The sequence below is a fragment of the Dermochelys coriacea genome, chromosome 2 (assembly GCF_009764565.3).
Source record: "Dermochelys coriacea isolate rDerCor1 chromosome 2, rDerCor1.pri.v4, whole genome shotgun sequence".
NCBI lineage: Eukaryota > Metazoa > Chordata > Testudines > Dermochelyidae > Dermochelys > Dermochelys coriacea.
Genome location: NC_050069.1, coordinates 272613088 through 272629872, shown reverse-complemented (window position 1 = coordinate 272629872; position 16785 = coordinate 272613088). Strand labels below are relative to the sequence as shown.

General features: G+C 44.4%; 1 protein-coding gene across 2 annotated transcripts in view; it reads right to left on the bottom strand.

Annotated features, from left to right (window-relative positions):
* SMARCD3 (SWI/SNF related, matrix associated, actin dependent regulator of chromatin, subfamily d, member 3) overlaps positions 1 to 16785 on the bottom strand; it is a 161919-nt gene that overhangs the window by 73434 nt on the left and 71700 nt on the right. For both annotated transcript variants that reach the window (XM_038391445.2, XM_038391438.2), the window contains exon 5: positions 5062 to 5184. In XM_038391445.2, coding sequence (XP_038247373.1) covers positions 5062 to 5184 — 123 coding nt within the window. The remainder of the gene's footprint in view (positions 1 to 5061; positions 5185 to 16785) is intronic.

The following is a 16785-nucleotide window of genomic DNA, read 5'->3' as shown; positions in this document are numbered from 1 at the left end:
GGTACCCGCATGGCCCCACAGTATGCCAACATTTTTATGGCTGACTTAGAACAACGCTTCCTCAGCTCTCGTCCCCCAACATCCCTACTCTACTTGCACTACATTGATGACATCTTCATCATCTGGACCCATGGAAAAGAAGCCCTTGAGGAATTCCACCATGATTTCAACAATTTCCATCCCACCATCAACCTCAGTCTGGACCAGACCACACGAGAGATCCACTTCCTGGACACTACGGTGCTAATAAGCGATGGTCACATAAACACCACCCTATACCAGAAACTTACTGCTATGCCTACCTACATGCCTCCAGCTTTCATCCAGACCACATCACACAATCCATTGTCTACAGCTAAGCTCTATGATACAACCACATTTGCTCCAACCCCTCAGACAGAGACAAACACCTACAAGATCTCTATCAAGCATTCTTACAACTACAATACCCACCTGCTGAAGTGAAGAAACAGATTGACAGAGCCAGAAGAGTACCCAGAAGTTACCTACTATAGGACAGGCCTAACAAAGAAAATAACAGAACGCCACTAGCTATCACCTTCAGCCCCCAACTAAAACCTCTCCAATACATCATCAAGGATCTACAATCTATTCTGAAGGACGACCCATCACTCTCACTGATCTTGGAGACAGGCCAGTCCTTGCTAATAGACAGAGCCCCATCCTGAAGCAAATACTCATCAGCAACCACACGCCACACAACGGAACCACTAACCCAGGAACCTATCCTTGCAACAAAGCCCGTTGCAAACTCTGTCCACATATCTATTCAGGGGACACCATCATAGGGCCTAATCACATCAGCCACACTATCAGAGGCTCGTTCACCTGCACATCTACCAATGTGATATATGCCATCATGTGCCAGCAATGCCCCTCTGCCATGTACATTGGCCAAACTGGACAGTCTCTACCTAAAAGAATGAATGGACACAAATCAGACGTCAAGAATTATAACATTCAACCAGTTGGAGAACACTTCAGTCTCTCTGGTCACTCGATTACAGACCCAAAAGTGGCAATTCTTCAACAAAAAAACTTCAAAAACAGACTCCAATGAGAGACTGCTGAATTTGAATTAATTTGCAAACTGGATACAATTAACTTAGGGTTAAATAAAGACTGGGAGTGGATGGGTCATTATACAAAGTAAAACTATTTCCCCATGTTTATTCTCCCCCCCCCCCATTGTTCCTCAGACGTTCTTGTCAACTGCTGGAAATGGCCCACCTTGATTATCACTACAAAAGGTTCCCCCCACTGGTAATAGCTAACCTTACCTGATCACTGTCGTTACAGTGTGTATGGTAACACCCATTGTTTCATGTTCTCTGTGTATATAAATCTCCACACTGTATTTTCCACCGAATGCATCCGATGAAGTGAGCTGTAGCTCACGAAAGCTTATGCTCAAATAAATTTGTTAGTCTCTAAGGTGCCACAAGTACTCCTTTACATTTGCTTGTGTTTCCCAACTGTTGCCTCTCATCACATACTTAGGACTGTAAGCTCTTTAGGGACAGGCACCCCTTTATTTACAACCTACACACTACTGTAATCATCTTTCTACAAAATATGTCTTGTGAGGTATCATTTGAAAACTAATAACTTGCTGGTAATATCACGGTGAAACGTATGTAGCAACATTATATGTAAAGTTATGAAATCCCCCTGCATCATATTAATAGCACATTTTCAAAACCACATTGCCCCGACTAGGCAAAAGTTGTTAAACAGAGGAATGTGTGTTTATCTCAATTTATATATACACAATAAACAGGATGCTCAGGACAGCAAGGGGGGAAATGGCAGGGAGACAAGGAAAGTCAGCATTTCAGAAAACACAGGTGAGAGCAAGCACGTTAAAGAAGTATGGGCGGGATGAATGGACTATAAGGTGGACAGAAAGCTGGCTAGATCGTCAGACTCAACGGGTAGTGATCAATGGCTCCATGTCTAGTTGGCAGCCGGTATCAAGCGGAGTGCCCCAAGAGTCAGGCCTGGGGCAGGTTTTGTTCAATATCTTCATTAATGATCTGGAGGATGGCGTGGACTGCACTCTCAGCAAGTTTGCAAATGACACTAAATTGAGAAGATTGGTAGATACGCTGGGTGGTAGGGATAGGATACAGAGGGACCTGGACAAATTAGAGGATTGGGCCAAAAGAAATCTGATGAGGTTCAACAAGGACAGGTGCAGAGTCCTGCACTTAGGACGGAAGAATCCCATGCACTGCTACAGACTAGGGACCGAGTGGCTAGGCAGAAGTTCTGCAAAAAAGGACCTAGGGGTTACAGTGGACGAGAAGCTGGATATGAGTCAACAGTGTGCCCTTGTTGCCAAGAAGGCCAATGGCATTTTGGGATGTATAAGTAGGAGCATTGCCAGCAGATCGAGGGACATGATCATTCCCCTCTATTCAACATTGGTGAAGCCACACCTGGAGTACTGTGTCCAGTTTTGGGCCCCACACTACAAGAAGGATGTGGAAAAATTGGGAAGAGTCCAGCAGAGGACAACAAAAATGATTACGGGGCTGGAGCACATGACTTATGAGGAGAGGCTGAGGAAACTGGGATCGTTTAGTCTGCAGAACAGAAGAATGAGGGGGGATTTGATAGCTGCTTTCAACTACCTGAAGGGGGGTTTCAAAGAGGATGGATCTGGACTGTTCTCAATGGTACCAGATGACAGAACAAGGAGTAATGGTCTCAAGTTGCAGTGGGGGAGGTTTAGGTTGGATGTTAGGAAAAACGTTTTCACTAGGAGGGTGGTGAAGCACTGGAATGGGTTACCTAGGGAGGTGGTGGAATCTCCTTCCTTAGAGGTTTTCAAGGTCAGGCTTTACAAAGCCCTGGCTGGGATGATTTAGTTGGGGATTGGTCCTACTTTGACCAGGGGATTGTACTAGATGACCTCCTGAGGTCCCTTCCAACACTGATATTCTATGATTCTATGAGAAGAAAAAGCATAGAGTCTCCTTCACCACCAGACTCCATGTCACCTTCTTTACTGTTTGAATAAACTTTGCTTGGAGGGGTAATCTTCAGAAGGATCCAATTTAAAGGGTGACTGGACTATAAAAGTGAGGGAAAATACCCCAAATCATCTCTCTTCTACCTACAAAGAAAAAAGGAACCAGCCCTTTGACTTTAGAGGCAGATCCTGACCTGAGAAATTGGTCAGCCATGCTGCTGAAACATGTGGTAAGGATGTTACCTTGAACCAAGTCTAGCTGGTTGAGTTTTAGTTACCGAAAAGCGTTCTATCTTTATTTCTCTTGTAACCGTTCCTGACTTTAATACCTGATATCCGAATTCACTCCAAAAACACCTCTAAAAAAACCCTTCAAAAACAGACTCCAATGAGAGACTGCTGAATTGGAATTAATTTGCAAACTGGATACAATTAACTTAGGCTTGAATAGAGACTGGGAGTGGATGGGTCATTACACAAGTAAAACTATTTCCCCATGTTATTTCTCCCACCCCACCCCACGCCCCACTGTTCCTCAGACGTTCTTGTTAACTGCTGGAAATGGCCCACCTTGATTATCACCACAAAAGGTTTTCCTCCTCCCCCCCTCCTGCTGGTAATAGCTTATCTTAAGTGATCACTCTCCTTACAGCATGTATGATAAAACCCATTGTTTCATGTTCTCTGTGTGTGTATATAAATCTCCCCACCGTATTTTCCACCGAATGCACCCGACGAAGTGAGCTGTAGCTCATGAAAGCTTATGCTCAAATAAATTTGTTAGTCTCTAAGGTGCCACAAGTACTCCTTTTCTTTTTGCGAATTCACTCAAAATTCCATCTTCTTTTATTAATAAACTTGTTTAATTTTTTAAGTTAAACCAATTCAGTGTTGTGTTTAAACACAACTGTTTGGTAATGCCAATTAAAGTAGCAAACTGTTGAATATTCACCCTTTACAGGGGAAATGGACCTTTAACATCTGAACTGTTGAGGAAAGGGCTGAACAGCACAGAATACATGTTTGGAGAAAATTCAGGACTGGGAGTGTGTTGGGGTCACCCTGCAAGTAATAATTAAGGCTGGTGGAAGCCAGACTGTGACTGGGGTGGTCTAGCAGGCTGCTGGGATCAGAGCTGCTGGACCAGGGCTGCAGCTATACTTAGTCACTCAGAAAAAAGAAAAAGAGTACTTGTGGCACCTTAGAGACTAACAAATTTATTTGAGCATAAGTCTCTAAGGTGCCACAAGTACTCCTTTTCTTTTTGCAAATACAGACTAACACGGCTGCTACTCTGAAATTAGTCACTCAGAGTGTGACCTGCATGCTGTTAGGCTGTTTGTAAGCAAACAGGCTGGGAACTAGAACAATAAAACACTGAGAGGCACCCAAGGTTGCAGGGCAGGCAGTGACACAACCCCTCACTGGTCTAGACTGCACCCCAGAATATGACAGACTGTCTTTGCTATATGTGTGTTCTGCACTTAGCAGAAGGGGACTAAAACCTTGATTAGGACCTTTAGGCACTACTGCAATAAAAAATAATAAGAATCCTCTTCCAATCTGGCCCTGACCCCCTACATATGCTCTCTTACACTTCCTATGAACGCAAACCACCTTACATCCTCTTCTTGCCCCTCTAGCCTACTCCTCACAATGCAGCCTGTCCTGCTCATGTTACACCACCTGGCAACACTGCCTTCCCCAGACAAGACCTATTCCACAAGGTATGGCTCAAATCCAGCCTATGTCTACAAATGGAATGAATTTCCCCCAGCGCAATCCTCTTCTCCCCTTCTATGTTTGGGTCTCTCCCTTTCTTTCCTTCTGTCAGTATCATGCCTCCTCCCCTCCCTTTTTGCCCACATGCCATGGAATTATGTCTGTACTTCTGCTTCTGCTGGACATAATGCTTCCACAGCAGTAGTGGCCCTTCTACTCCTATATGGAAATATCTTTTCTAACACTGACATTCTCTGACAGTCCAGCATCCTACAGAACACAACAGGAACTTCTAGTCCCTTCTCAACCCTAGTGGAGAGAGAAATGCAGTCAAGTCTTACATCATCCAGGAGCTTCCCTTCCACTCGCAGCTCCCAGGATGCAATGCTGCCGTCAGAGTCATCAGCATCAGATTTTGCAGGGTTAAAGGTGTTGGAGATGTAAAGCCTCAGTTTCCGTTTTTGCTGTTAAACAAAACAGAGATAAGAAAATAACACACACAGCGCACATTCCAGGCATGGGGCAGCCCTGGGATATAGATGTATCTAAGTATTTATATGGCCCCCTATCACTGTAGAATTTGACTGCTCAGTGGAGTTGCACCAGCTTACTTCAGGTCTGCATTTGTCCCTGGGTATGTAACAAAACTTACTGAAATGCTGGATCTCGAAATTCTATTCAGAAACCACCCAGCAGTGAGGAAGAGCAGAGAATGGGCCATACACCAAGGAAGAAAGAAGGGTAACGTGCATACCCCACAGCCCTGGATGTTAATGCCCTACTGTTTTTACAAACCTTTTGAAACCTATTTCTTGTAAAAAGATTAAATAATTCTGATGCTTTAAAACAATCTCATTCTTCCTTTCTCAATTCCAGCCAGTGTTGAGGAGGACACTGATGAGCCATAACAGCAAAGCTCTTGCCGTATGAATGTCCTTCATGGATGACTCAATCCAGATTTTTATATTGCAGGGGGTGACCAAACCATGGCTCGCAAACCACACGCAGCTCTTTTACAGATAAAGTGTGGCTTGCGCCCCCCCCCCCTCGCCCCCATTCTCCACCTACAGACTGTGGGAGGGAGTTCAGGTCTTCTGCCAGAGACAACTGGTGCATGCTGAGAGTGGGGAGGGGCACATTTTAAAGGTTCAAACCCCCCAACAGCTTGAGTCATGCCCCCCCCCCCATACCCTATACCCTCAGCGGTTCTCCCTGCATCTCCCAGCTGTTTGCTGCAGCCTGTCTCCATGGCCGCAGCTCACAGCTTGCCAAATCAAGCAGCTGCTGTGCAGGGAGGTGACCCAGTAGCACCATGTGATGGAGCGGGGCCAGCAAATCTTGGCAAAAATCTGAGGGAGCATGTGACCCCATGAAACCCCACCCCCTATTGCCTCTGGCTCTGCCCAGCAGTGAGGGGGGTCTCAGGGCTTCAATACTGCGGGGTGCGCCTGCTGGAGCTTGGGACTTCAGCAGGGATGGGGCTGAAACCCCGAGATCCCCCGTTCCTGCAGTGCTGAAACCCCAAATGTCATTGGGTGCCCCCTCACGGGGCTGAAGCCCCAAGCCCCATAAGGCAACTCCTGTGGGTTTGAAGCCCCGAGCCCCATCAGGCACCTCCTGGGGGGCTGAAGCCCTGAGACCCCCCCCTTCTCTGCAGGGCAGAAGCCCCTAACCCCACCACCCTGCCGCGGAGCTCAAGCCCCAAGCCCCGACAGGCATACCTCGGCTCTTGAACTTCTGAAGATTGTTGTATGCAGCTTGGAGGGTCAGTAAATTTGGTCATCCCTCTTATATTGGCATCCATTTTTGTAGTATATGAACTTGCAAAACTAGATGCACTAGCAGTTCCATCCCCCTCACCATATTTCCCTATCCTGCAGAGCTTTACCTGTAATGTTCACCCACACACTGCTCTACTCTCCTGCGCAACTCTGCTGCCACCCCAATTGCCCCCTATAACACATGCACTCTAGGCCTCCCCAGTAACTATCTATCCCATCACAAAAAGAAAAGGAGTACTTGTGGCACCTTAGAGACTAACAAATTTATTAGAGCATAAGCTTTCGTGAGCTACAGCTCACTTCTGTTATGCTCTAATAAATTTGTTAGTCTCTAAGGTGCCACAAGTACTCCTTTTCTTTTTGCGAATACAGACTAACACGGCTGCTACTCTGTATCCCATCACATTCCTCCATTCCCAGCACAGCTATCTTCCCCATCTCTGCACTGCTCTGATCACCCATAATATTCCCCTAGCAACCAGTGTGGTGGGTTTTGTACCTGTGAGCACACAAGCTGCTCCAATAAACCATCAGACCTTATAATGGTAAAAGAGAGAAGCTTTTGAGCTATACAGAGCTGAAGAAGAGCTTTGTGTAGCTCAAAAGCTTGTCTCTGTCACTAACAGCTTTTCCAGTAAAAGATATTAGCTCATGCACCTTGTCTCTCTAATATCCTGGGACCAACATGGCTACAACTACACTGCAAACTTTATAATCTCCATAAATATCATACCTTCTTGGATGACTCACAAAACCACCTCTTCCCACTTGACCTACCTCCCTCTCAATAATTCTTCCTGAAAGGCTTGCTGATTACACAAATTTATCATGACTCAAACTGACCTCCTTATTTGACCTTCTAAACCCTCTCCACTTATTTCATTACCATCGACATCACTATCATCTTCCCTGTTACGCCAACTTGCAACCTGGAGGTCATCTTCAACTCCTTCCTCTCACTTTCTTCTTATATTCAGGCTGTATCCAAATCCTTCTGTTTTTTCCTCCTCAATATAACAAAAATCTGCCCCTTCATCTCCAATTAGATGGTCCAAAGAGGCGGTTCTTCAAACCCTGATCTTTCCTGTCTTCTTTACTGCTAACTCCTCCACTCTGGCCAACTATGATATCGACATTGTCTCCTCTAATCCATTCAAAATGAGACAGGTAAAATTATCTTTCCTCCCTGTCAACTAGACTACATCACACCTCTCCTTGTAACTCTCCACTGGCTCCCCCTTTACATCAATTTTAAGCTTCTCACACTTCCTTCATGTTCTTGTACAAGTCAGCTGCACCCTACATATCAGAACTTGTCTTCTTTTGTGCCACAAGGAAGAATCATATAATAATTATGAACAACAATGCTAAATGATGCCTACCTATGGATTTCCTAGCGTGTCCTGCATTCTATATATCTTGCTTTTAGCTTGTAAACTCTTCAGGTGTAACATGATAGACTCAAATAGTCTGTCTACGCTGCAAAAAAATACCTGCAGCTGGTCCATGTCAGCTGACTCAGGCTCGTGGGGCTCAAGCTGCAGGGCTATAAAACATCTTTATAGAGGTTCAGGCTCAGGCTCAGGCAAGAGCCCAGACTCTGGGACCCTCCCCACTCATGGGGCCTCAGAACTTGGGCTCCAGCCCAAGTCCATATCTACACTGCAATTGTATAGCCCTGCAGCCTGAGCCCCACAAGTCCAAGTCAGCTGACACAGGCTGGCCACGGGTGTTTTACTGCAGTGTAGACATACCCAAAGGCTGCTACCCTGGGCCAGGACAGTCTATTTGTATGCACGTGAGCATGTGATTACTGCTACACAAATAATAACTAATAATAAATGATGGACTCAAAGGTACCTGGAGAAACCAGCAGAATATGTAACTCACATATGTCAGCTGTTCTTCAAATCAGATGTTCATACAGAGGACATTGCAAACCAGCCATGGTCTCAGGCCAGGATATGGGACAGAAAAAGCATATTAGTAGCACTGATAGAGGATATGCTGCTGTCAACAGGTAAAGGAAGACAGTCATCCTTCTCTTAGTGGATCTCATTGCAGCATTTGACACTGTCACATACTATTGTCCTGCCTCAAAGAGATGGCAGAAGTCCAGGAGAATGTGTTAAAATGATTTGAGTCATTTCTGGATGGACGCATGCAGAGGGCAGTTTTGGAAAACTGCAACTAGATGCCCAATTTATGGAGTCCCGTTGGGACCAGTTCTGTCTCTGATCCTATACAACATCTAGATGAAGCCAAAAGGAAACCTGGTGAAATGACAATGATTCAAATGCTGTAATATGCAGATGATATACAGTTCTACTTATCCTTCACCACATACAACCCACCTTTACTACCAAGATGGCCTAGAGCTTTGACAAGATAGACTTTCAAATGAAGAACAGCTGGCTGAATCTAAACCCCATCAAGACAAAGGTAACGCTGGTTAGCAGTATAAGAACTTTGCAACCATAGTGTTGTTTCCTTTGGTTGATGGTTCACACTCACAGTTGGTCAATTCATTTCACAGCTTACATGCACTTAGAATCATAGAATCATAGAATCATAGAATATCAGGGTTGGAAGGGACCCCAGAAGGTCATCTAGTCCAACCCCCTGCTCAAAGCAGGACCAAGTCCCAGTTAAATCATCCCAGCTAGGGCTTTGTCAAGCCTGACCTTAAAAACCTCTAAGGAAGGAGATTCTACCACCTCCCTAGGTAACGCATTCCAGTGTTTCACCACCCTCTTAGTGAAAAAGTTTTTCCTAATATCCAATCTAAACCTCCCCCATTGCAACTTGAGACCATTACTCCTCGTTCTGTCATCTGCTACCATTGAGAACAGTCTAGAGCCATCCTCTTTGAAACCCCCTTTCAGGTAGTTGAAAGCAGCTATCAAATCCCCCCTCATTCTTCTCTTCTGCAGACTAAACAATCCCAGCTCCCTCAGCCTCTCCTCATAAGTCATGTGCTCTAGACCCCTAATCATTTTCGTTGCCCTTCGTTGTACTCTTTCCAATTTATCCACATCCTTCCTGTAGTGTGGGGCCCAAAACTGGACACAGTACTCCAGATGAGGCCTCACCAGTGTCGAATAGAGGGGAACGATCACGTCCCTCGATCTGCTCGCTATGCCCCTACTTATACAACCCAAAATGCCATTGGCCTTCTTGGCAACAAGGGCACACTGCTGACTCATATCCAGCTTCTCGTCCACTGTCACCCCTAGGTCCTTTTCCGCAGAACTGCTGCCGAGCCATTCGGTCCCTAGTCTGTAGCGGTGCATTGGATTCTTCCATCCTAAGTGCAGGACCCTGCATTTATCCTTATTGAACCTCATTAGATTTCTTTTGGCCCAATCCTCCAATTTGTCTAGGTCCTTCTGTATCCTATCCCTCCCCTCCAGCGTATCTACCACTCCTCCCAGTTTAGTATCATCCGCAAATTTGCTGAGAGTGCAATCCACACCATCCTCCAGATCATTTATGAAGATATTGAACAAAACGGGCCCCAGGACCGACCCCTGGGGCACTCCACTTGACACCGGCTGCCAACTAGACATGGAGCCATTGATCACTACCCGTTGAGCCCGACAATCTAGCCAGCTTTCTACCCACCTTATAGTGCATAATACTTTTGTATTCCTTGCTGATGCTAAAGCTCTCACACAGCAGCATCTGTGAACTTTGCTTTCTACATCTCTGGTTCATAAGGAGACTCCATCTCATCCTGGCAGATGATGACTTTGCCTAAATTATAGACAACTTTGTCACCTTCTTGCTGGACTACAGCAATGCAATATACCTGGTTATGACGCCATCTGCTATTAGGAAATGTCAGCTAGCACAGATTGCAATAGGTTCCTGGGTTAGTGATTCTGTTGTGTGGTGTGTGGTTGCTGGTGAGTATTTGCTTCAGATTGGGGGGCTGTCTGTAAGCAAGGACTGGTCTGTCTCCCAAGATCTGTGAGAGTGATGGCTCGTCCTTCAGGATAGGTTGTAGATCCTTGATGATGCGTTGGAGAGGTTTTAGTTGGGGGCTGAAGGTGATGGCTAGTGGCGTTCTGTTGTTTTCTTTGTTGGGCCTGTCCTGTAGTAGGTGACTTCTGGGTACTCTTCTGGCTCCACACACCACACAACAGAACCACTAACCCAGGAACCTATCCTTGCAACAAAGCCCGTTGCCAACTCTGTCCACATATCTATTCAGGGGATACCATCATAGGGCCTAATCACATCAGCCACACTATCAGAGGCTCGTTCACCTGCGCATCTACCAATGTGATATATGCCATCATGTGCCAGCAATGCCCCTCTGCCATGTACATTGGCCAAACTGGACAGTCTCTACGTAAAAGAAATAAATGGACATAAATCAGACGTCAAGAATTATAACATTCAAAAACCAGTTGGAGAACACTTCAATCTCTCTGGTCACTCGATCACAGATCTTAGAGTGGCTATACTTCAACAAAAAAGCTTCAAAAACAGACTCCAACGAGAGACTGCTGAATTGGAATTAATTTGCAAACTGGATACAATTAACTTAGGCTTGAATAGAGACTGGGAATGGATGAGTCATTACACAAAGTAAAACTATTTCCCCATGGTATTTCTCCCTCCCACCCCACCCCCCACTGTTCCTCTGATATTCTTGTTAACTGCTGGAATTAGCCTACCTTGCTTGTCACCATGAAAGGTTTTCCTCCTTTCCCCCCCCTGCTGCTGGTGATGGCTTATCTTAAGTGATCACTCTCCTTACAGTGTGTATGATAAACCCATTGTTTCATGTTCTCTGTGTGTGTGTATATAAATCTCTCCTCTGTTTTTTCCACCAAATGCATCCGATGAAGTGAGCTGTAGCTCACGAAAGCTTATGCTCTAATAAATTTGTTAGTCTCTAAGGTGCCACCGGTACTCCTTTTCTTCTTCCACTTAAAGTTCAAGTTCAAGACACTTTTTTGACCTCCTTTCAATAATATACAGGTATAGCAGCACATACATTTTTAAAAAAACAAAACCTACCAAAACAAAACACTATAGTGCACTCTCAATTTTCCTCCTGGAGAGAGAGTGAAAAAGAGAAAGAAGGCTCTCAAATACTATGGTAATGAATGCAGCATAAGAACCTATGCAGAATGGAACAGACTATACTAGAACATGAGTCTCACATATACACTGGGAAAACAGATCTTGCAACCATATGAACGGTAGCTGTTTCTATCTCTGAGTTCTTCACACATCAGATTCACAATAACTGGTGGAGCTCATAAGTTTGATTAAATAAGCAGCATTCCTAGAAATCAACCAAGTCTGTTTAGAAAACTAACTGTAGTTCACAATGCTTACATTTTTCAGAGTAGCAGCCGTGTTAGTCTGTATTCGCAAAAAGAAAAGGAGTACTTGTGGCACCTTAGAGACTAACAAATTTATTAGAGCATAAGCTTTCGTGAGCTACAGCTCACTTCATCGGATGCATTTGGTGGAAAAAACAGAGGAGAGATTTATATACACACACACAGAGAACATAAACCCATTGTTTCATGTTCTCTGTGTGTGTGTATATAAATCTCTCCTCTGTTTTTTCCACCAAATGCATCCGATGAAGTGAGCTGTAGCTCACGAAAGCTTATGCTCTAATAAATTTGTTAGTCTCTAAGGTGCCACAAGTCCTCCTTTTCTTTTTGCGAATATAGACTAACACAGCTGCTACTCTGAAAGCTGAAAAGAGACTGCAACTTCTGTGAGGTGCCCAATGTAAATTACAATCTCCACTGACTGCCTGAAGGTGATTGTAACTTGCTGGCGAGTTCACTGAAGGTTACAATCTCTGTTGGATGCTTCCCTAGGTCTGCTAGGGAATCTCATGCAAGTTACAACAGATATCAGAGAATGAACCAAAATCTGCTGAAGGCATAGAATTCTGCCTGACTGCAGGTTTCATGTACAGCATTGTGTACAGATCTGTGTGTAGATGTCCCATACAGACCTCCATGCTGCTCATAGATTCATAAATTCCAAGGCCAGAAAAGGCCACTGTGATCATCAGGTCTGTCTTCTATTTAACACAGACCTTTCCAAAAATAATTCCTAGAGCAGATATATTTAGAAAAACATCCAATTTTGATTTAAAATTGTTACTGATAGAGAATCAACCATGACTATTGGTAAATTATTCCAGTGGTTAATTACACTCACTGTTAAAAATATTGCCAGTCTGAATTTGTCTAGCTTCAACTTCCAGCCATTGGAACGTGTTAGACCTTTCTCTTCTAGACTGTGGAGCCCATGATTAAATATTTGTTCCCCATGCAGGTATTTATAGATTGGGGTTGCAAAACTGTATTGAGGGCCGGATAGGGAAGGCTGTGCCTCCCCAAACAGCCTAGCCCTTGCCCCCATCTGACCCCTCCCACTTCCCACCCCGACTGCCCCCCTCAGAACCCCCGAACCATCCAACCCCACCCTGCTCCTTGTCCCCTGACCATCCCCTCCCAGGACCCCTGCTCCAACCACCCCCCAGGACACCACCCCCTATCTAACCTCCCCTGCTCCCTGATTGCCCCAACCCACACCCCCACCCCTTGACAGGCCCCCAGGAACTCCCACGCCTATCCAACTCCCACTGCTCCCTGTCGCCTGACTGCCCCGACCCCTATCCACACCCCTGCCCTTAACTGCCCCCGGTATCCCACCCCCTATCCAATCCGCCCTGCTCCCTGCCCCATCCAACCACCCCCTGCTCCCTGACTGCCCCCCAGAACTCCCTGTCCCTTATCCAACCCCCCAACCATGCTGCTCAAAGCAGCATGTCTGGCAGCCGCGCCGGCGGGTTGGTGCCAAACACGCTGCTGTGCTGCCCTGCAAGAGCACGCAGCTCACTGCCCAGAGCGCTGCCCGTGTGGCTGCAGCGGTGGGGGGACAGCAGGGGAGGGGCCGGGGGCTAGCCTCCCTGGCGGGGAGCTCAAGGGCCGGGCAGAACAGTTCCTTGGGCCGGATGTGGCCTGTGGGCCGTAGTTTTCCCACTTCTGTTATAAACTGTAATTAATTCACCATTAACCTTGTCTTGTTAAACTAAACAGATGGATCTCCTAGAATCTGTCACTGTAAGGCATGTTTTCTAATTCTTTAATCATTCTCATAGCTTTCTCTGAACCCTCTCCAATTTATCAATTTCCTTCTTGAATTGTAGACACCAGAACGGGACACAATATTCCAGCAGCAGTAGCACCAATGGCAAATACAGAGGTAAAATAACTTCTCTAATTCTCCGTGAGATTCCTTTGTTTATGCAGCCAAGGATTGTATTTGCCCTTTTGGCCACAGCATTGCTTTGGAAGTGCCTGTTAAGCTGATTATCCACCACGACTCCCAGATCTTTTCCAGAGTCACTGCTTCTCAGGATAGAGTCCCCCATACTCTAAGTATGGTCTACATTCTTTATTTCTATAGGTATACATTTGCATTTAGCCATATTAAAACACATACTGTTTGCTTGTGCCCAGCTTACCAAGTAATCCAGATCACTCTGTATTCGGGACCTCTCCTGTTCATTATTTACCAGTCCCTCAAATTGTGTCATCTGCAAACCTTACCAGTGACTATTTTATGTTTTCTTCCAGATCACTGATAAAAAAATTAAACAACATAGGGCCAAGAACCAATCCCTGCAGGACCACTAGAAACACACCCTGTCAATGATGACTCTCATTTACAATTAAATTTTGAGACCCATCAGTTAGCCAGTTTTTAATTGATGTAATATGTACCATGTTAATTTTATATTGTTCTAGTTTTTTTATGTCATGCTCCTAAGTGCAGGGTAAATCTTGTCCTTAAAAGACGGAGTAGATAAAAATCTATGCTTTTGTATCTACATATAGAGAGGCTGACAGACAGACAAACCACAAATTGGTATGATGTGGAATAAATGTTTTAATCACATGCATTTGGTAGCCTCACAAGGGGTTACTAAAGAAATTTAGGAGACATCAGGAGGATTGGAAATTGCAAAGAGACAAAAACCAGAGAGTATGAATAACTGGTCAATTTTCATCAAGGAAAAAGGTTAAAAGTGGGTGCACAAGGTTTCACATCAGGATTGGTATTGTTTAATATACATATAAATGATCTGGGAATAAAATAAGAAAAGAGGTGGCAAAATCTGCAGATGAAACAAAGTTATTTAGAAAAACAACAAGGAGTCCAGTGGCACCTTGTTATTTAGGTTATTCAAGACCAGAGAAGACTGTGAAGAACTTGGGGGGAAGAGGGGGCAAACCAAGCTATAGAATTTGTCAACACAGTGGAAGATGGAATTCAGTGTTGACAAATGAAAAGTTATGCACATTAGAGGAACTAATTTGAACTACTCATACAACTTACTTGATTTGAAATGAATTATATCAATTCAGAAAAAGACCCAGGTCTCATGGAGGACATAAGAACATAACGGCTACACTGGGTCAGACAAAAGGTCTATCTACCCCAGTATCCTGTCTTCTGACAGCGGCCAATGCCAGGTGCCCCAGAGGAAATGAACAGAACAGGTAATCATCAAGAGATCCATTCCCCGTCATTCATTCCCAGCTTCTGGCAAACAGAGGCTAGGGACACCATCCCTGCCCAACCTGGCTAATAGCTATTGATGGACCTATCCACCATGAACGTATATAGTTCTTTTTTTAACCCCGTTATAGTCTTGGCCTTCACAACATCCTCTGGCAAGGCGTTCCACATGTTGACTGTGCATAGTATGAAGAAATACTTCCTTTTGTTTCTTTTAAACATGCTGCCAATTAATTTCACTTGGTAACCCCTAGTTCTTGTGTTATGAGAAGGAGTAAATAACACTTCCTTATTTACTTTCTCCTCACCAATCATGATTGTATAGACCTCAATCATATCCCCCCTTAGTCATCTCTTTTCCAAGCTGAAAAGTCCCAGTCTCTCCTCATATGGAAGCTGTTCCATACCCCTAATCATTTTTGTTGCCCTTTTCTGAACCTTTTCCAATTCCAATACAGTACTCAAGATGTGGGCATACCATGGATTTATATAGAGGCAACATGATATTTTCTGTCCTATTATCTATCCCTTTCTTAATTATTCCCAGCATTCTGTTTGCTTTTTTGACTGCCGCTGCACATTGAGTGGATGTTTTCAGAGAACTATATACACTGACTCCAAGATCTCTTTCTTGAGTGGTAACAGCTAATTTAGACCCCATCATTTCATATGTATAGTTGGGATTATGTTTTCCAATGTGCATTACTTTGCATTCATCAACATTGAATTTCATTTGCCATTTTGTTGCCCAGTCACCCAGTTTTTAGAGATCCTTTTGTAGCTCTTTGCCGTCTGCCTGGGACTTAACTATCTTGAGTAGTTTTGTATCATTGGTAAATTTTGCCACCTCACTATTTACCCCTTTCATCTCTATGAAGACCTCTGCTCACTATGCATTAGCAGTAAAAACAAATAAGCAACAAAGCACACACAAATGCTAAGCTATATAAGCAATGACATGGAGAGTAATATGGAAAATATCAGAGGTGTAGCCGTGTTAGTCTGGATCTGTAAAAGGGGCAAAGTGTCCTGTGGCATCTTATAGACTAACAGACGTATCGGAGCATAAGCTTCTGTAGGTGAATACCCACTTTGTCAAATGCATGTATGTATTCACCCACGAGAGCTTATGCTCCGATACATCTGTTAGTCTATAAGGTGCCACAGGACTCTTTGCCATTTTTATGGAAAATATTATACCACCATCATATAAATCAATGCTGTCATCTCATCTGGAATACTAAGTGCAGTACTGGTCACCCCTCTCAGGAAATGTATTGGAGAGTAAGGTGGAATGCAGAGACAAATTATGAGAATGATTAGGTGCAGACCTTGAAAAGATTGGGCTTGATTCTTTAGTCAGGAGAAAAATTTAAAAAGACATAAGAATGGATATACTGAATAAGACCAATGGTCCACCTAGCCCTGTATCCTGTTGTGATGTTATTGACATGAATTGTGACCGTATAGATCATTGTTGCAAGAAGGTCATATAGTGGCACCAAATCTTGTACAAAGGAGGTCACATAAGGTGTCCATGAAAAGGTTATGATTTGCTGGTTATGATTATGCTATCTGTATGCATGTATCATTTTTGTATTTAAAGTTATAAGTACTGGCTTTATCCTGTCTGTATTTCAAAGTTATGCTATGCTTCTGGGTGACACCCCAGACATTGTGGAATCAGCACTGCCTAGACTGCTTGATGGC